The sequence below is a fragment of the Cucurbita pepo genome, chromosome 1 (assembly GCF_057944985.1).
Source record: "Cucurbita pepo subsp. pepo isolate OVF chromosome 1, ASM5794498v1, whole genome shotgun sequence".
NCBI lineage: Eukaryota > Viridiplantae > Streptophyta > Magnoliopsida > Cucurbitales > Cucurbitaceae > Cucurbita > Cucurbita pepo.
Window position 1 is genome coordinate 16,542,214 of NC_141798.1, and position 20,671 is coordinate 16,562,884.

Here is a 20,671-nt window from a genome sequence, read left to right on the forward strand (position 1 = left end):
GAGTCGTTGGCCGAATTCGACTTTAAGTTCGAACACAAAGTAGGAAAGAGTAATCAAGCAGCCGACGCGCTGAGTCGGAAGGGCGAACATGCGGCCCTGTGCATGTTAGCCCATATTCATTCAAGTAAAATCGATGGATCGATGCGCGACATCATCAAGGAACATTTACACAAAGACCCATCGGCCAAAGCCGTCGTCGAACTAGCTAAAGCTGGAAAAACACAACAGTTTTGGGTTGAGGGAGACCTCCTGATGACCAAAGGAAATAGATTGTGTCTCAAGAACGGGGGAACTGAGGAAGAAGCTCATTCAGGAATGTCATGATACCTTATGGGCCGGACACCCTGGGTGGCAAAGAACATACGCCCTAATAAAGAAGGGGTACTTCTGGCCAAAAATGCGAGACGACATCATGCAATACACCAAGACGTGCCTGATCTGTCAACAGGACAAAGTCGAGAAAGCCAAGGTTTCTAGACTCTTGGAACCTCTACCTGTGCCAACAAGACCCTGAAAAAGTGTATCTCTGGACTTCATAACACACCTCCCAAAAGTCGGGGAATATGACGCCATCTTGGTTATTGTAGACCGGTTCTCAAAATATGCGACATTCATCCCCACTCCAAAATTATGCTCGGCAGAACTCACAGCCCAACTGTTTTTCAAACACGTTGTAAAGCTATGGGGCATTCCGTCAAGCATCATCAGTGATAGGGATGGTAGATTCATTGGGACATTCTGGACTGAGTTATTCGCTTTCTTGGGAACAACCTTAAACATCTCATCGAGTTATCACCCTCAAACCGATGGACAGACAGAACGGTTCAATTGCTTGCTCGAAGAATACTTACGTCACTTCGTCGACGCTCGCCAGAAGAACTGGATACAACTGTTAGATGTCGCCCAATTTTGCTTCAATTGCCAAACAAGCTCGTCTACAGGGAAGAGTCCCTTCGAAATTGTAAGTGGACGACAACCGGCCTTACCCCATATTATTGATCATCCTTATGCAGGAAAAAATCCTCAAGCTCACAACTTTACAAGAGAATGGAAGCAGACGACAGATATAGTCCGGGCATATTTAGAGAAGGCTTCCAAGCATATGAAGAAATGGGCGGACAAGAAGCGTCGCCCCCTTCAATTCCGAGCAGGAGATCAAGTTCTTATCAAGCTAAGACCAGAACAGATCAGATTTCGCAGCCGAAAGGACCAGAGACTAGTTCGTAAATATGAAGGCCTGGTTGAAGTCCTTAAAAAGATCGAGGCTACCTCCTACCGAGTTGCACTACCCGCATGGATGAAAATCCACCCAGTAATTCATGTGAGCAACTTGAAGCCCTATCACCCTGACCCAGACGACGACCAACGAAATGCAACCACAAGATCGAGCATCGATCTGAAGCAAAAAGAAACAAAAGAAGTAGAAGAGATCCTAGCCGACAGGGTTAGGAAGATAGGAAGACCTGTACGGACGATTCGTGAATTCCTTGTCAAATGGAAGAATCTCCCTACAGAGGAAACCAGCTGGGAACGCGCCGAAGATCTGAACTCCGCCGCCACCCACATCGCAAGGTTTGAAAGTAGTCGGTTGACGGGGTCGTCAACCAATTAGGTGGGGGAGGATGTCACGGTCATGCTCGTCCAGGGCATGTTGCCCATGGCCGCATGCCCATGACAAGCCAAACCCTTATCATGTCTTTTCATTCTAGTGTTTTCCTTTTGTAATTCTAGGGTGTATGACGCCTCAAAAATATCATGTCTAGGCCAGACTTAAAATGACTCGGAATGTACTATAGGGGTGACTCGGAATGTACTATAGGGGATATGACTAGTTGTCAACTTCTCCCTACCCAAGGTTATATATGTTAAGCCGATGTTATCTTTCTCTTGCTTGCTTATATAACGTCTCTTTCCAAAATCTCTCTTTCTAAAATCTCTCTCTCTCCTCGTTTTCTAAAACCTTCTTTCAAAACCGAGGCTAGAGGCTCGATCGTACGTCGCTTGGCCGTAGGCGACGCAAGAACAAATTGGCTTAAGCTCACTTGTCGCTGGAAAGTGAGTGCCGCACAATCACTAGTCCGCTGCCTTCGAAAGCGCGATTGTGTCAGCCGGTTCCCAAGAAGGGTGGAATGTGAGATCCTAAATCAGTTGGATAGAAGAATGAAGTATTCATTACAATAGTGTGGAAACCTCTCCCTAATCGATGTGTTTTAGAACTGTGAGACTATGTAACGGGGCAAAATAGAAAATATTTGCTAGCGGTGGACTTGGGGTGTGACTAATGGTATCAAAGTCGTGTGCCAGTGAGGACGTTGGGCCCCAATGAGGGTAGACATCGAGCAGTCAGTGTGCCAACGAGAACACTAGGCCCCCAAGGAAAGTGAATTGTGAGATCTCATATCGGTTGGAGAGAAGAACGAATCATACGTAACGAGCCAAAGTTGGGAGAAGACACCGGACGATCAGTGTGCAGCGAGGACTTAGGTCCCCAAGAAGGATAGATTGTGAGATCTCACATCGATTGAAGAAGAGAACGAAACATACATAACGAGCGAACAATATCTGCTAGCAGTGGACTTGAGTTATTACGTTTCTGTACACATCAATATTGTTTATACTCGGACATAATGATTTAAAAGGGTTAAATCATAGCATAAGTAAATCATCCGGACTAATTCAAACAATTTCCATCACTTTTTTCAAAATTTCATCAACATTTCTATAAAATCTAGAACGCGACTTTTTCATCGACACCAACACGTCAAACATTGATCATCATTGATAGATTAAGATTATCATTTATAATCTAGATATGTTTATGTCTATTGTCTAGATTTAAACATAAGATCAATCCATCGACGATAGACACGAGTATATAAAAATGATATATTAGTATCATATACGCGAGTTACAAAAATTTAAACAGGATTATGAATTTCTTATCCTTTGAACTCGTATTGAATCAATGCACTCATGAATGAATATGTTACAAGAAAATTTGAAGTCAATTCAAGCCTCCTCCTTTATAGGCAAATGCTTCAGCGTTCCAAGTTGTTTGATCCACGATGCTGTAACAAGTCCTCCAGAATTTGGTTTTACCCCACTTATGGTGTATCATCTCCCATAAATATTTCTATGAACATGTAACAGTCCAAGTCACCGCTAGTAGATACTATCTTCTTTGGTTTTTCCCTTCAAACTTCCAAGTTTTTAAAACGCATATGCTACGGAGAGGTTTCCACACCCATAAAAAGATGCTTTGTTCTCCTCCCCAACCGAGGTGAGATCTCACAATCCACCCTCTTCGGGCCCAGCGACCTTGTTGGCACACCGTCTCGTGTCCACCCCCTTCAAAGCTCAGCCTCCTCACAGACACATCACCCGGTGTTTGGCTCTAATACCATTTGTAACAGCCCAGCCCACCGCTAGCAGATATTGTCCTCTTTGGGTTATTTCTTTCGGACTTCCCCTCAAGATTTTTCAAACACGTCTGCTAAGGAGAGGTTTCTACACCATTATAAAGAATGTTGTGTTCTTCTCTCCAATCAATATGGGATCTCATAGAATGTTTGTTCTCCGTGATTATGTTAATATGAATAAGGAATATTGTTGTAGCTAGCATCGTACTCATTCTTTCGATCAATGTAGGCATTATTATCTAGACGGTGGTTTTGACAAGTTTTCTCATGCCTTGTTAATCTTGGTATTAAGCAATCCAAATCTGACTATTCTTTGTTTGTTTCTGGGCGTAGAACTAGTTTCATTGCATTACTACAATATCATCATTACTGATGCATCTTAGGCCAACATTCACTCTTGGAAATGCCATCCTAACAGAGTTTTTAAGTTCAATTTTGGGTGTAATGAACTAAATTTTCCTATTGAATAAAAAAGGTCATTATTATACTTTTAATCTTACCTTTAAAACGGAATTACTTTAATCAACTCTTTAGAGTTTCAACATTAACCTCATGCCTCATTTATTACTTAGGGAATAAACAAATACAAAGAAAGAAGAACAACAATACTGAATTAAACGTCTTATACTATACTGAATTAAACGCCTTATACTAACCTATATTTTATTAAATGCAATTATAACCAACCTCATGCAAATCTATACTAACCTATGCATTTATTAGTATAGGTTGATTGTAATTGCATTTAATAAAATATAGGTTAGTATAAAATATTTAATTCAGTATTGTTTTTTCTTGTCTTTTTGTATTTGTTTATTCCGAGGTAATAAATGAGACATGAGGTTAATGTTGAAATTGTAAAGAGTTCATTAAAGTAATTCCATATTAAATGTTTATGAGTATAGTAATGACCTTAGATTTAATAGGAAAATTTAGGGCGTTACAGATGGTATTAGAGCCAGATATCGGACGATGTGCCAGCAAGGAGGCTGAGCCTCGAAGGGGGGTGGACACAAGGCGGTGTGCCAATAAAGAGAATGGAATAAGTGTCAGCGAGGACGCTAGGCCTTGAAGGGGGTGGATTGTAAGATCTCACATTGGTTGGAGAGGAGAACGAAACACCCTTTATAAGGGTGTGGAAATCTCTCTCTAGCATATGCGTTTTAAAAACCTTGAGGGGAAGCCCGAAAGGAAAAGTCCAAAGAGGAAAATATGTGCTAACGGTGGGCTTGGGCTGTTACATGGGGTCTCGACGTTATTTCCTGGGATTAGAATTAGCCCACTATTCTAAAGGCATCTTCTTGTCCCAACGAAATGCCCTTACTATCATCGTAGTACCACTTATTTATGAAGTATGTGTTATTGTAGTGAAGTAAGAAAAGTAAAAAGTAGTGAACTTAAAACTAGATTTTTACCTTAAGGTGGAAACAGAGGCATTTATCTAAGGTGGCTACTTCAAAGAGTTTGTTGGAGAAGGTAGGCACTGCCACATCTCCAAACTGGGCGGGGAGAAAGAAGCCAAGGTACCTGGGGAAATACATATATATGGTGAGAGCTAAATAGTACAAAGCTCTAGTTGGAAACTTATTCATCAAACTGAACATCCTAACCAAAGTAGCAATACATATGAACTTAATTTACATATTTCATAACTCAGACAATGAATAACTAAGTTTATATAACTCAAATCTAACTTAAGCATCAGAAGAATCATGTGTTACATGTGTTAGACAAGCACTATACTAGTATGGGAATGATTGCTAGGATCGCACAACAACGCACATACTCGATCTAGATGAACACAAAGAACAAGAGAGAGAAAATGCAAGAAGGAATATTGGCTAGAGGTTTATATTGATAATTTCAAGTATGTACCGTAAAAGAGAATACAGAAACTACATTTTCAAAGCACTCCCCAAGGGTATATATATGGTTTAGCTCATTATATGTAGCTTTACCAGATATAGCATCTACTATATATAATCATCAGAGCTCTACCAGCTTTTCAATATAAATAGTCGTCTACTATATATTTCTGTTTACTGTGTATGACTATTTACCATATATAGTTTTACTATGCATAACAATTGAGTAAGTTATAAATAAGCAGCAGACTCCATAACTCAACGATGATATGATCAGTAGACTTCATAACCCAACAATGATCAACAATGATATGATCAAGTGATTGCCCACAATATGTAACTTTTCATTCCTTTGCTAAAATATTCTTGTTTGATAGAAGTGGATTCTTGAAGCATTTATAAAATGCAGAACAAACCAGAAACTATCCATGCCACATCCAATACTTAAATGACACACAATATTTAAAGGACACGCTATTACTTTGATGAATTTTATATAAGGATACAAATGTTGGTGCGTTGAAAAAGAATGTGCATATCACATTTTGGTGATGTCATTTTAAATAATTCTAATCTCTTTCCTTTTTTGTTTCCTTCCTATAAAACAGTCCTCTTATCCTATGTTTCGTGCCTCCCTATCAGCTCACAATCTCCTTGTAAACCTCTTCAGACTGCTTATAATTTTGAGTATGAAAATCTCGGGAGCCCACTTTCCAGAACCTGAAAAGTATGGCATGATCCAAAACCTCAATATCAATGAATTATTGTCTTATATTCCTCTTAACTCAGCCTCTACTACTGATGAAGGTGATGATCAGAACCAGAAGACTAGGATCAGCATCGATGAGAGGAGGCGGAGGAGAATGATATCAAATCGGGAATCGGCAAGAAGGTCACGGATGAGGAAACGGAAGCATCTTGATGAACTTTGGTCACTGGTGGTTCGGCTTAGGACAGAGAATCATAATCTTATGGAGAAGTTGAATCAGTTAACGGAGTCTCAACAGCAGGTTATTCAAGAGAATGTCAAACTCAAAGAAGAAGCAATGGATTTTCGACAGATACTCACTGACTTTCAAATGGGAAGTCCTTACTCAACTCACTTGAGAGAGATGGAGTAAGCCCCCTGCAATACCTTTGATCTCATAGCTGAATCCTCTCAAGCCAATCTAACAAGTAGAGAAGTTTCCTTCCCCTGTATCACTAAGATCGTAGCTATTTTCTCACATAGTTCTTCCAGTTTCTCTCTGTTTTGGCATGGTTTTAATAAGCCTTTATCCTTTACTCAGCTGTATAAATTGAAGAAATAAGAACTTTTAACCAATAGACTTCCAAAATCAGCGTCCATATCAAGAGACAGCACTGAATATTTGAAAATCTGAATCAAAATTAGTTGAGAAAACACCTTGATTATCCGGTGTTTTCTCTGAGGACTTTTATCAAACACCTTGTGGGCAAAAACACAAATCAACGAAACGGAACACCAACGAATCAAATTAAGCCAGAGTTTTGTAACATGTGAAGTGAAAAACAATTATATGATCCGAGATCAAATAAAAGTAAGAACCAATTACATAAAATGGTGGTGGAAATGGAGATGATAGAGGCAAATATCTAAATGATTACACACAAATCAAAAATGCAAAAACATCTGAAAAATAAGCAGTCATTTAGACAAACCGATCTGCAATTGAACTCGAATGTTCTTTTTTTCTCTTTTTTTTTTTATTTTATTGGGGTACCTGGGCATCAAATTCCTTCTACCTTCATCTTGGTTTTAGCCAAGATTATCGATGTTCTCAAATCTTCAATTTGGATTCCACAAAATCGATACAGGGAACATATTCCAGTTGAAGATCTTAATCCAAATCGCGTTTAGATTCTTCGTTCATACGTAATCGTACTTGAGTGAAAAAAGAGAAAATCCTTCGCAAGGAAAACCTACACAACTAATTTATAGTTAGTTAACAAACCTAAATTAATTAATTAATAAAAAATATTCCATTTCAACCTTGTCTAAAAAAATATATTTAAAACTTAAAATTACTTTCTTTTTCACTCTTAAATATTATAATTTTAAATAGAAAAAGATAAAATTTATCATTTTTAAGCTTTTTAAATATAAATATAAAAAAAATTTGAAACTTCAAATAACCCATAAAATATATTTCCTTTTTTATTTTTAATATATTAAATATTAATTTAAACCCTTCAAATTAAATATTTTTTTTACTACGTCTAATATATATATAAAATATTTATTTAATGTTTACGGGTTTACCGGCTTCCATATAAAATTAATTAGTTAAAATTTCAGATTAATTAATTTTTATTTGTTAATTACAAGTTACTTCGTTATAGGTTTAAAGCTGAACTCTTATATCCACGTAACACATAGATATAATCATTACAAACAAATCAATTATTTACTAGTGCCACTCAGGCTAGTTCCACTCTGTCCTTTGATAGTTTGATAGGTTGAGGCTGATCAAGCTTATGAATCCCAACTAGGGAGTCCGGGATAATGTTATGAGTGAAATTAGGCCATGAAAAAAAAAACTCAACGTATAATAAAACGAGCTAAAGTACGAAGAAAACTAAGCCGAAACCTTAGTTAGAAGCTCAAGTTCACTAGTTGACCTTATAGGGCATGTGCCCTAGCCTCGGGTTACCCTAGTCCAGCCCAATTAGGTCCTCCTTTAATCTAATTCAAAAAAGTCGACAAAAATCATATAAGAGTCGAAAAAGGTAAGTTCTTTATAATCTCAAACAAATTTTAACGTTGTTGTCGTGTGAGTCAAGTTCATTACCCTGCCCAAATTTCGAGGACAATAATATATAAACTCATATTTATAAACGTTCTTACCAGCCATTGTAATAGTGAAAAACTGAACATTAGCTTTAGAAACGCTACTATCATCGTAAACGAAACTCAATTAGTTAGAGGTCAGTGGTTCGAATCTATCGAATTGGATATCAACTTGGATAGGTTCGGTATCAGACGACTCCGTTGTTCCAAGTTTGAACATGGTGTAAAATAAGGTTAATAATTGTAAAGAGGGGAATGGTCAGCTTGGGAAAGCTTGCATTCAATGAAAATTGAAAAAGGGAAGTTTGTCCAACACAAACATTGACCCGCGCGGCCCACAAATTTCGTACCACTTGGCCGAGTGAAAGTCGCTGCCAACCCACACAAAACACCACTCCGTGAGAGGAAAACAATTCCCAGAGAGAGGGAGGGGGAGAGAGAGAGAAACAGGGAGAGGATTCATTCCGTTGATTTTTTCGATCCGTTCATCGTCTTCTTTCTTCTTCACTCGATCAAAAACCCCAAAATCCCAGATGGGTTTCATTGATTCTTTCAGGTCAATCGATTGGGAGCATGAATCTTTCCCTTCTTATGAGGATTTCACTTTTCTTCCCCTTTTTGCGCTCCTCTTTCCCACTGTTCGATTTTTCCTCGACAGGCTTCTCTTTGAGGTATTCTATTCACTTCCCTTCCGTTTTCAACTTTCGTAACTTTCAATCATTGCACTGATTTTGTTTAATCATTGGATTGGCTGATTTCGTTGATTGAATTGAGATTCAATTGACCGTTGACCGGGTTATGTATTGATTGTTCATTGAATGATTATGTTTCTTTTATTGCCATCTGTTTTTGCATAAAGACGATTAGGCTTTAATCTGCGTTGAGTATTTGGAATGGAGCTCTGGTTCAATCGCTCATTTATTCACTACTCAAGTTTTAATTTAGATACTCATTGTGTTGAGGATGGCCCAAAATAGGAAGTTTTTGGTTGTTTATGTTATCCGGACTAGATACCTTCTTGTTTGATCATGCGTTTGTGCTTTTAGGCGATGGATACTCATTGTGTTGTAGGGTACTCTGTATTATGAAGTTCACAAGCTCGATATGATGAACTTTCTGAAACTTCAAGCACATTGGATGCATTTTATATTCCATTTAAACTATAATGTAATTACATATACATGAATTTTTCAGGTGCCTGATTGTGGAATTTTGAGCAGTTTCTTGATTATCTAACCCATGTATCAATGAATCTAATGCTTAAATAAAGATTCTAAACAATCTTTTTATGAAAATGATACAAGATTGATCATGAAAATGCATTTTTCTTGTTGGAATCCCTCCCTTTGTACTAAAATTATGTTTGTGCTCTAGTTCCTAACCTGCCATGGTATGAATATATCTTACAGAAAGTGGGAAGAAGATTGATCTTTGGCAAGGGATATCCGCTGAAGGATGCAAATACGGATGAGAAACAGAAGAAGATAAGGAAATTTAAGGAGTCAGCCTGGAAATGTGTTTACTTTGTTTCTGCAGAGCTGTTGGCTCTATCCGTTACGTATGACGAGCCTTGGTTTACTAGCACGAAACATTTTTGGGTAGGACCAGGAGATCAGGTCTGGCCTGACCAAAGTGCTAAGTAAGAGTCTTAGAGTTATCTGTTATTTGTGATGGTTCAGTGTTGTCATGAAGTTCACTCTTACACTATTATAATTATGAGCAGATTCATGATTCTATCATTGTTTATAAAAATACGAAAACTAAATTATTTGAAGTGTTAGTCAACGTGAATATAGCTCAAATGACATAAAACTTGTATCTTCGATCAAGAGACCAAGTGTTACAAGATTTCATCGATTATTATCTTATATGTTTCAGGTTGAAATTGAAGGGATTATATATGTATGCGGCTGGATTTTATACGTACTCCATATTTGCTTTGATTTTTTGGGAAACAAGACGTTCGGACTTCGGGGTGTCCATGAGCCACCATGTAGCAACGCTCATTCTCATCGTACTTTCGTACATCTTTCGGTACGTCCTACTCTTTTCTTTCTTTAAAGCTTTGAAGTGTTTTGCTTGGATGATACCACTTACTAAAAGAATGAAATGTGTTGGGCTTAACCTGTCTATTGTGTTCATTTACAGATTGCACTGAAAACTTATCATGCTGTGTAAATACTATTAAAATGGTACTTAGCAGAACGTTAGTCCAATTTATGGAAAGATCAACATGTTATATTGTTCTTGTAGATTTGCTCGTGTCGGTTCTGTGGTGCTCGCTCTTCATGATGCAAACGATGTTTTTCTTGAGATAGGAAAGATGTCCAAATACGGTGGCGCCGAGACGTTGGCTAGCATTGCGTTTGTACTTTTTGTTGTGTCTTGGTTATTGTTACGTCTCATCTACTATCCATTTTGGATCCTTTGGAGCACAAGGTTTGTAACTTTTGAGAGGGATAAGTTACATGATGTCCAATGAACTCATATATTGTTGCCTAATTCTTCTCCCCATTTTATTTCAGCTATGAAGTTCTCCTTGTATTGGACAAGAACAAACATCCAGTTGATGGACCAATCTACTATTATGTGTTCAATACTCTTCTATTTTGCCTTTTAGTTCTTCACATATATTGGTGGGTGCTCATTTATCGAATGCTGGTTAAACAAATCGAAGCTAGAGGACAGATTAGTGAAGATGTTCGTTCAGGTGATTATATCCACCCGTGTAAATGACGTTCGGTTTTTACTTCATTTTTATGTATATGGTCGAGGTCGAGGTCGAGGTTAAAGAAACGTTTATGGGATAGAGAAAAGTTTTATGGCGACCCTCGTTGGCTTATTTTGTTCTCGATATCGAGAAATATTTTTAGAGTCTTTGTTTCGGCTCTCTCACAATTCGTTTGACTTTGCAGATTCTGAGGGTGAAGAAGATCATGAAGATTGACAAGGAACAATCAATGCAGAAAATACTACTGTTGTATACATGAAAGGTCTGGTATGAATGCTTAAACCATTTGGATTGTCTTACAAGAAACAGAAACTGGCATTTGCTGCTGCATATGATTATCATTCTGCATTTAAGCTTTTGACACTAACATATAGTCTTAAAACTTCACCCCTTTCTAGAAACTAGATTAAGTAACGCCTAAGTCCACCGCTAGCAGATATTGTCTTCTTTGGGATTTCCCTTTCGGGCTTCCCCTTAAGGTTTTTAAAACGTGTCTGCTAGGGAGAGGTTTCCACACCCTTATAAAGATGCTTCGTTCTCCTCCCCATGTGAGATCTCACAATCCACCTCATTGAGGGCCCAGTGCCTTGCTGACACTCGTTTTCTTCTACCATCGATGTGAGACCCCTAAATCCACCTCCCTTCGGAGCCCAGCGTCCTTACTGGCACACCGCCTTGTGTCCACCCCCTTTCTGGGCTCAGCCTCCTCACTGGCACATCGCCTGGTGTCTGGCTACACCAATACCATTTGTAACAGCCCAAGCCTACCACTAGCAGATATTGTCCTTTTTGGGTTTTTTCTTTCGGGCCTCCCTTCAAGGTTTTTAAAACGCATCTGCTAGGGAGAGCTTTCTACACCCTTGTAAAGAATGTTTCCTTCTCCTCCCGGGATTATTTGTGAAATAATTATAAGAAACTTTTTCCTCCTACCTTTTCGTGGATTTTAAGGGCGACAACACCGGACTTTTGTACTTAAATTTGTTTATCTCATTACTTGGACTGCTAGTGAGTTTCCATGTTATTTTGTGGGCAGATTGAGATAGAGATTAGTCATACAATGTGGTTCTTGCCAAACTGGATATAAGTCAGTCGTGGCGTCGTCTAGTTGGATGAACGAACCGTGTATCATTTGATCAATACATTCGGTCGGGGTAAGCAAAGGATGCAAGATGGAGAAGGGTTGGCAGTTGGAGGAATTTAAATCTTGATTTGAAGGTTTTGGCCTGTTTTGCTTTTGATTGTTTTGCAGAGGTATATTAAGCTTGAAACACTAAGGTATATCAGATACTTGTTGAACTCAGAATTTCACCCTTGACTTCATTATTTATTCTTTCTCATTAACTGCTGAGCCTTCATTTCTCTCTGTTTATGTAAAAACATACCAATAAATGATTTCATTGACTTGAAAGATGAACCTTCATCCTCTGCTCACTGCTCACTGCTGTGTTTAAGAAGAAGCTTTCCAGATCCCCAAGATTCTGCTGTGTTTTTCTCTGTTGAACAGTATTTGTAATCAATGGCTTGTTTGAGAACCATTTTCAACATGGTTTCTGTTTTTAAGAATAATTTTTATGTAATAGTTAAAGCCCACCCTTAATACATATTATCTGCTTTAGCGCGTTACGTAATGTCATTAGCAAATGTATCTGTTATATAGTGGTTTCTCTCTCCAACCGATGTGGAATTTCTCAATCCACCCATTTGAAGGCTCAGCGTCCTCTCTAGCACTCCGTTCAGTGCCTGACTATGATAACAGTTGTAACAGACCAGGTCTACCACTAGCATACATGTCTGCTTTGACCCATTATGTATCCGTCGGCTCAATGTCCTCACTAGAACTTCGTTCGATGCTTGACTATGTTAACAACTGTAACAGTCCAAGCCCAAGTTTACTATCAGCAGATATTGTTTGTTTTGGCTCATCACGTATGCTAGGAAAAGTTTTCGTCCCTTTATAAGTAATGTTTGTTGTCCTCTACCCACGTTTTGCTTCGCTTTTACACTTATTAAATGAGTAAACTATATATTTGATTAAAAATATTCAACTATATATTTGATTATAAATATTAAAGAACCTTTTTCATCTTCACGTCTGTAAAATGAAACCGAAAGCCAGTTCTCTTCACGTTCGTAAGGAAGAGCTCCAAGCATCCTAGTTTCCAGTTGCCGAACTAAATTTCCCTGACGACGGCCTCTCTTCCGGTTGGTATCTCCGCCTTCTCCTCCGCCTTCGCCCCGCTGCTCCCCCTTTATATGTTCTTTTAGTTCAATTTAGATCTTTAATTTTCCATACGCATTTCGTTAATTTTTGGGACTAAGCCGAGGTCCTGCCTTTTCTCATAGAAAACGAAGCAACTCTGGCGAAAAAACATGTATAATGATCTACTCCTTTTTGCTCTTGGAAATTTGCGATCGAGTTTGATTTCTTGTCGAATAAGTTATTTTGTTTTAATGATGGGTAGCAGATGAATTAATATATTCATCAAAACAGAAACGCACATCCTAAAGGCCTTAGGAATGAGGGGTCTCTAAACCTAAACTGATGAGCGAGGGCTGAGTGATATAGAAAGATTTATGTAAAGAACTTCTTGATTAGGCACAAAAAAGATCAGAAGGAGAAGCCTTATTTGAGAACTTGTTGAAAAAGTTATGTGGAGTAACCTAATTCTGAATCTAGGTAGGAGCTTAAATTTGGTATAGGAGGCTTCTCCAGTTTAAGCTTTGAAATCTGTTCATTTTGAAGAGTTATTATGTTGTGAATTTTGGTTTAGTTGGCTTGATGTTTGTTGCTGGTTGTTTTCTATCTTAATTTTGCTGAAGAAGGTTGTGATTCTGATTATTGTGAACTGATAAGGCGTTGAAGGATGGTATTTTTGTTGGAAATCCCTGCCTGGATTAAGCACTCCTATGGCATTTTTTTTACAGGAGCAAAATGGAAGATATCCTAACGGAGGTTCCTCCTCCTTCAAGGTTTTTCCAAGATGATCTTAACAATTTCGCTCCTCCATCACCACCTCTTCCTTCCCCATTTCTGTTGTTATCCAATCCTAAACCTATTGAACCTCTCCGCCCATCTTTACTTGTCGTTGCCATTTCTTCCCCTTCTCTACATCTTTTCCATCATTTATCTGATAAAACCCTTATTGGAAGTCTCATCCTACCTGAAATTCCTTTCTCTGGGAACCATATCCAACCCTCGGTTTATGACAAATCTTGTAACATTTACTCCATTGATCAAGATAATGAACAAGTTATCCTTGTTTCCATTCAGTGTTCTGTTCCTGCAGAGAGATCCCTCCTTGTTGCAAAACTACTGCTTGGTGATAAAATTGTTCCTGAGAGGGTTCTGATCTTGGATAGTCTTCAGAGCCAAAATTTTCGGGGCAGGCTCTCAACTGATGAGACTCTTGCTTTCAAGCTGGAGACGTCTTCTGAAAGAAAGAGTCGAGATGAGGGTTATGGTGGTTCACCATTGTTAAAGGGCCTTGATTACTATCCATCTGGTAGTGTTGTAGATGGCTTGGCTGCTGCTTTGCTTGGACGTTGTCAGATGAAGAATATCAAGGGAGCCCTCTGTGTTTCATGGCCTGAATATGGAAGTGAGGTGATATCTCTGCTTAGATCTTTACTTCACCAAAATGTACTCTTGGGACCTACATTAGAATTCTGTACTCAAAGTAATAATGGGGATGGGTACCTGAACCGGATTAAGGGCCTGGTATTATACACCTAGAAGAGTTGGGTTGTGAGATTACTAGTTATGTCTATTGTATGGTGCACTTTTTCTTTCTTTTTTTTTCTGTGCCCCAGATACTGTTGAAATAGATAGAAACTCACAAGGTCATCCTTATTGAGGAGGATGAAATTCGACAATTGCTTCTTAAAAGCTATTTCCTACTGTATATGCTGATTGTTATGGGCTATGGACGGTGTTTATGTAATTGTTTTAGTGTTAGGCTGTTAGCTTAGCTAATACCAATGGTATATTCAGCTCTTTATCATGCTTGTGATGATAATCATTCTGCTAATACCATACACTTGCGCTAGAAGTTCTCCGTTTGCTATTTTAAACCTACAGCTCAAACCTGGTTAGGGTTAATGTAACAACCCAAGCCCACCGCTGGCCGATATTGTCCTCTTTGCGCTTTCCCTTTCGGGCGTCCTCTCAAGGTTTTTAAAGCACGTCTCTTTGGGCCTTGAAGGGGGGTGGATTGTGAGATCCCACATTGATTTGAGAGAGGAACGAGTGCCAGCGAGGACGCTAGGCCCCAAAGGGGGTGGATTGTGAGATCTCACATCGGTTGAAGAGGGGAACGAAGCATTCTTTATAAGGGTGTGGAAACTTCTCTCTAGCAGACGTGTTTTAAAAACCTTGAGGGGAAACTCAAAAGGGAAAGCTCAAAGAGGATGGGGAACGAAACATTCTTTATAAGGGTGTGGAAGTCTCTCCCTGGAAACCTCTCTCTAGCAGACACGTTTTAAAAACCTTGAGGGGAAGCCCGAAAGGAAAGTCCAAAGAGGATAATATATGTTAGTAGTGGGCTTGGGTTGTACAGTTAGTAATTTAATCACGTACCTGGATTTTGTACGAAGTAACAGTGTCAGACTTAACCATCTATAAGTTCCTGTGTTTTTGTAAGTCCCTGTCTTGTTTGGATATTTTCTGCTTTTGCCAAGACTTGTTGAAACTGGAAAACATTTATATATGAATGCATCACGTTAGTAGAAAGTGAATGCAACTCAGATAAGTGGATTGATTACAATTCCCATTTTTGGTGATTCATAGTTGAACCAATCATTTGCAAGATACTATCTTTCTTCAATTAGGTCATTCCCCCCATACACACAAAAACAGAAAAAATAAAAATTCACAAAGGTATCGGAAATTTGCAAGTACAATAATACAAAGCTATATAGACCATTGTTGTTTTACATATTGTGTGCAAGGGGTCAACTGACCATCTTAATTGAAAACTACAGAAAACCATAGCTAAGAGAAGGACCCATATAAATTACATTTACAAGCTTAAGACTTAAAATGCTGCCAAAAATAGAAAAATCCCTAGAAGATCATTCTTCAATAGCACAAGGAAACGTTCTTCAAGAAATGATCATTGGTTACAAGGTTAGCCATTATCTTTAAAAATCCATCATCATGCTATTCAGAGTTCTCTTATTTTGAGAGTGTTCACCAGCACACCAGCATACTGCTCTTTGCATGAAGTATGTTTGGCTGATGAATATCCCATTTTCTGGACATTGGCCGGTTCGATCTTAATCCTTATCTTGGTCCTGAGAGCTCTATTGCTTGAGCAAACAATGAAGCGTCGTCAGTAAGATCAGAGTAACGTTCTGAAGAGGAGAACTCATTGGCTCTCACCCTGCTTGCTTCTGCTCTTTGGGAAGCTTCCCATTTCTCTGCAAGCCCATCTCCTTCAAGCATCCTGACCACTTCAGACATCTTTGGCCTATTGCTTGGAAGATATTGGATGCACAAGAGAGCTACTCGAACAATTTCTTCAATTTCTATTGGGTCATAATTGCTTCTCAAGTCTTTGTCAACAAGCATTTCTAACTTCTTTTCTTGGTGTAGCTTCTTTATCTGCAAGTATAGTAATTTGTTAAGCTGAGCCTGCCGGTCTTAAATTTAGGTAACTTTTAGATATGACAACTCTTTAAGCTTACCCAGTCTAGTATGGCACCCTTTTGGTTTGCTGCTTTTCCAAATTCAAGAGCTCTTTGACCTGATACAAGCTCAAGTAATAGAATTCCAAACCCGAAAACATCAGTTTTCTCTGAGGATTGGCCGGTTGACAGATACTCTGGTGCAATGTGCCCAACAGTTCCTCTCACAGCAGTAGTGACATGTGAATCACTGTGATCTAGTAGCTTTGCGAGCCCAAAATCACCGACTACTGCCTCACAGAAATCATCAAGCAGTATATTTGCAGCTTTCACATCTCTGTGAATTATTTTTGGATCACACTGCTCATGTAAGTATAACAAGCCCCTTGCAGCTCCCAAGGCAATTCTCTTCCTTGTACCCCAATCCAGTGCTGGTTTTGCTGTCCATTTCAAAAGAATAGTTCGAACAAGTACGTAATTGAGATAAAATATGTAGAAGTAGAAATCCAACAGTGTACTCATTCATTCAGTATGTCGAGGCTTGATTACCTTTAAGACGAGTAGCAACACTGCCATTAGACATATATGGATAGACCAAAAGCCTCTCAGTTTCTGTCATACAGAAACCATACAGCTTGAGGAGGTTTCTATGCACTGCCAAGCTTATCATCTCCACTTCAGTCTGAAATTGGGTCTCTCCTCTCATAGCATTCCCATCTTTGAGTCTCTTGACAGCTATAATGGTGCCATCTTGTAGATATCCTCTGTAAACATTTCCAAATCCACCTTTTCCAATCAAGTTTTTACTGCTGAAATTGTGAGTGGCGTTCCGAAGTTCTTTGAACTGAAACCTCTTTATGTTTCCAAGGCTAAGTTCTTCATGGTGCCGATCTAAAAAAACGTTAAGCTGTTTTGTTAACTATGATGGAAGACTACTTTTGTCTAATGATCATGCAGTGATATTTTGTAGTTACCATTAGTTTCGAAGAATATTTGCTGGTTGCGCCTATGCTTCCGCCAGATAAAGAAACCATATGCAAGAGTTAACAGACAGATGCAGGCCAAGCTGAGGCCAATGACTAGAGCAATTCTCTGGCCTTTATGTCTCCTAGGAGGTTGGGAGTCTGGAAGTAGTAAAAAATAGAAATTCAGTTACTCTCTTTGAGGAAATATGGGGCTCAATCTCTAAAAATGTGAACAAGTGTAGAGATGAACTAGTTGAGGGATTAAACAAAAAGTGGAGGATTGTTGATGTAAGATATTGTCCTCTTGGGGCTTTTCCTTTCGGACTTCTCCTCAAGGTTTTTAAAACACGTCTGCTAGGGAGAGGTTTCCACAACTTCATAAAGAATGCTTCGTTCTCCTCCCCAACCGATGTGGGATCTCACAATCCACCCCCATTCGGGGCCCAACGTCCTCGCTGACACTCGTTCCCTTCTCCAATCAATGTGGGACCCCCAATCCACCCTCTTTGGGGCACATCATCCTTGCTGGCACACCGTCTAGTGTCCACCCCCCTTCGAGGTTCAACCTCCTTGCTGGCACATCGCCTGATGTCTGGCTTTGATACCATTTGTAACGACCCAAGCCCACCGCTAGCAGATATTGTCCTCTTTGGGCTTTCCCTTTCGGACTTCCCCTCAAGGTTTTTAAAACGCGTATACTAGGGAGAGTTTTCCACACCCTTATAAACAATGCTTCGTTCCCCTCTTCAACTGACGTGAGATCTCACAATCCACCCCCTTTGGAGCCCAGCGTCCTCACTGGCACTCGTTCCTCTCTCCAATCAATGTGAGATCTCACAATCCACCCCCCTTCAAGGCCCAAAGAGACGCGTTTTAAAAACCTTGAGAGAAAGCCTGAAAGGGAAAGCCTAAAGAGGACAATATCTGCTAGCGGTGGCTTGGGTTGTTACATTAACCCTAACCAGTTTTGAGCTGTAGGTTTAAAATAGCAAACGGAGAATTTCTAGCGCAAGTGTATGGTATTAGCAGAATGATTATCATCTCAAGCATGATAAAGAGCTGAATATACCATTGGTATTAGCTAAGCTAACAGCCTAACACTAAAACAATTACATAAACACCATCCATAGCCCATAACAATCAGCATATACAGTAGGAAATGGCTTTTAAGAAGCGATTATCGAATTTCATCCTCCTCGATAAGGATGACCAATGTGGGATCTCACAGTCGATCTTTACGTTGATAAAAAAATTCAAAAGAAACAGAAAATTTCAATCAGTCAAAACAATTTGGAGGAACGCAGGCTGGAAAAGAGAATTACATGTGGAATTAGTGACAGCAAAAGAAAGTGGCAATGGAGTTGTTCCGTAGCATACTTCCTTAGAGCCAGGGGCACAAATCAAAGAATTTCCAGTAAAGCTGTACACAAATGAAACAGTCAATAGTAAAAATCAACCAAAACTAATTGAGAAAAGGAGAATTGCAAAAGTTGAAATCCTGTCTGTAACTCACTTATATGTCTTAGCCAACAATCTGGGCAGAGGACCGCTCAAATTATTATAGGACAGATCCCTAAAACAATGGAACAAAAAACATTCACTTCTAAGCACAACTAAAATATCAATAAGCGAAAGATTACTTCGCTGTTCGGGAGCTTGTTCTATATGACTTTGTATGAAGAATATTAAACTCAAACTCCAAGCAGCCCTTAAATATTTGTCATAAAGAAGTGAGAGAGAGTCTGTGGAAGAATTCTCTTACAGCAAGGCAAGCTGGTTCATGTTAGCCAGTGATGATGGGATTGTCCCAGAGAAGGTGTTATTGTTGAGTCTCCTGATACCAACCCCATACCTCTTGGTTAGAATTGCTATCATATGGGAACAAAGCGGATACAGTCGTATAAAATACATCCTACTTACAGGTATTGGAGGCTCTTCAAATTGGAGAAAGAGCTAGGAACTTCACCAGAAAACAAGTTGTTTGAAAGATCAAGTGTGTGAAGTTTCGGTATCTTGCTAATCTCGTTAGGAACTTTTCCTGATATATAATTATTCTGAAGAAGCCTACCAGAAAAAAAAAAAAAAAATCGATTCGAGAACGAATACAAAGAGAAACTTTAGATCTTCTGGTTCTGGTGGAGAGACTTACAAAAATTGAAGGTTTGTCAAATTTCCAATACTTGGTGAGAGTGTCCCAGAAAAGTTTTGGCTTGGAGCTCCTCTGAAATGAAACAACATAAGAACAAAGCATTATATGATGCAGCAGCTTGGAGCTTTTTATTCTTATTGTTTTTGGAATTAAACTTACATGCCAATCACAAGTTTATCAGGAGAGCAAGTGATTAAATTCCAAGTGCATGGATCCACAGCATTTTCATCCCAAGCTAGAACAGAATGAGGATCCTTCAAACCAGCTTTGATTCCCATCAAAGCTTGAACTGAAAAAAAAACAACTCAAAATACATCAAATTCTACTCCTTAGACTTGACCAAAATTTGAAACTGAAGAACACGTCTACCTTCAACGTTTAAACGAATGCCCGTTGAAGTTGCAGTTGCAGAAGCCCATAACCAAACCAAAGCCAAGCAAGACAGTAACCCACTTTTTCTCCTAATTTCCATTAAACTTGCTGCTGTAGGTTCATCAAATGACAAGAAGAAAAAAGGAGCAGCTTTTCTGATGAAGATAAAGATGAGGTGATGGAAATAAAGTTAGCTAAAAGATTGGACAGGACGAACTTGACCTGAATTGGTCAGTTTTGATTTGAACTTGTTAGATATATTTACATTGCTGTGCTGCTTGCTGAACTCAACATTCCTTGAGGCCCCAATTTCTAAAAGAATGGCTCTTAAAAGACACAAAAGAATCAATCTGTCTGCCACTCCTTTGCAAAAAAGGCAAGAGGAGAAAGGGAATATATAAAAGAGAGAACCCACAATAACCAAAACTCAGATACTCTATTATTTAACATGGTTGAAAACAGATGGATTGTTTTGTATTAGTATTAACGTGATGGAAAACAGAATTATCGATTCTATACCCACGATACAAAAGATAAAGCTACCAAAAGAATAGTGTGAATAGTCGTAACCGCCCTAGCCCACCAGATATTGTCATCTTTGGGCTTCTCCTTAAGGTTTTAAAGTGCGTGTACTAGGGAGAAGTTTCTACACCTTGATAAGGAATGTTTCGTTCCCCTCTCCAACCGACGTGGGATCTCACAATCCACCCCTTTAGGGGCTCAACGTCTTGCTGGC

General features: G+C 39.0%; 4 protein-coding genes and 1 long non-coding RNA gene across 6 annotated transcripts; 3 read left to right on the forward strand and 2 right to left on the reverse strand.

Annotated features, from left to right (window-relative positions):
- Nucleotides 1–2,872: 2,872 nt before the first annotated feature.
- On the reverse strand, nucleotides 2,873–7,284 carry LOC147794902 (uncharacterized). Its single transcript, XR_015422772.1, has 2 exons — nucleotides 7,027–7,284; nucleotides 2,873–4,946 (listed from the first exon to the last, which is right to left on the reverse strand). It is a non-coding gene; the product is annotated as an uncharacterized LOC147794902 (long non-coding RNA).
- On the forward strand, nucleotides 5,879–6,958 carry LOC111786831 (uncharacterized). Its single transcript, XM_023667076.2, is given in 1 exon segment — nucleotides 5,879–6,958. A coding segment is annotated over 1 exon segment (690 nt). The 5' UTR covers nucleotides 5,879–5,904; the 3' UTR covers nucleotides 6,595–6,958.
- Nucleotides 7,285–8,463: 1,179 nt separating the features above from the next.
- Nucleotides 8,464–12,401, forward strand: LOC111790058 (ceramide synthase 1 LOH3). 2 transcript variants are annotated; one of them, XR_002814450.2, is made up of 7 exons: nucleotides 8,464–8,764; nucleotides 9,503–9,732; nucleotides 9,972–10,127; nucleotides 10,347–10,532; nucleotides 10,619–10,803; nucleotides 11,009–11,091; nucleotides 11,858–12,401. XR_002814450.2 is itself a non-coding variant. In XM_023670885.2 (7 exons), the coding sequence occupies exons 1-6, from the start codon at nucleotides 8,627–8,629 to the stop codon at nucleotides 11,038–11,040; spliced, it is 927 nt and encodes a 308-aa protein (XP_023526653.1). In that variant the 5' UTR covers nucleotides 8,464–8,626; the 3' UTR covers nucleotides 11,041–11,086; nucleotides 11,858–12,401. The 2 variants fall into 2 exon arrangements, 1 of the variants encoding a protein (XP_023526653.1); XM_023670885.2 differs by having other exon boundaries at nucleotides 11,009–11,086.
- Nucleotides 12,402–12,868: 467 nt separating this feature from the next.
- Nucleotides 12,869–14,726, forward strand: LOC111797715 (uncharacterized). Its single transcript, XM_023680826.2, has 2 exons — nucleotides 12,869–13,026; nucleotides 13,750–14,726. The coding sequence occupies exon 2, from the start codon at nucleotides 13,757–13,759 to the stop codon at nucleotides 14,555–14,557; it is 801 nt and encodes a 266-aa protein (XP_023536594.2). The 5' UTR covers nucleotides 12,869–13,026; nucleotides 13,750–13,756; the 3' UTR covers nucleotides 14,558–14,726.
- A 992-nt stretch (nucleotides 14,727–15,718) lies between these two features.
- LOC111797699 (protein CLAVATA3 INSENSITIVE RECEPTOR KINASE 6) lies at nucleotides 15,719–20,308 on the reverse strand. Its single transcript, XM_023680803.2, has 11 exons — nucleotides 19,933–20,308; nucleotides 19,723–19,852; nucleotides 19,564–19,635; nucleotides 19,335–19,478; nucleotides 19,177–19,248; nucleotides 18,928–18,987; nucleotides 18,737–18,834; nucleotides 17,424–17,573; nucleotides 16,999–17,340; nucleotides 16,510–16,889; nucleotides 15,719–16,426 (listed from the first exon to the last, which is right to left on the reverse strand). Exons 1-11 carry the CDS (start codon nucleotides 20,033–20,035, stop codon nucleotides 16,106–16,108), a joined length of 1,872 nt encoding a protein of 623 aa, XP_023536571.1. The 5' UTR covers nucleotides 20,036–20,308; the 3' UTR covers nucleotides 15,719–16,105.
- Nucleotides 20,309–20,671: the final 363 nt, after the last annotated feature.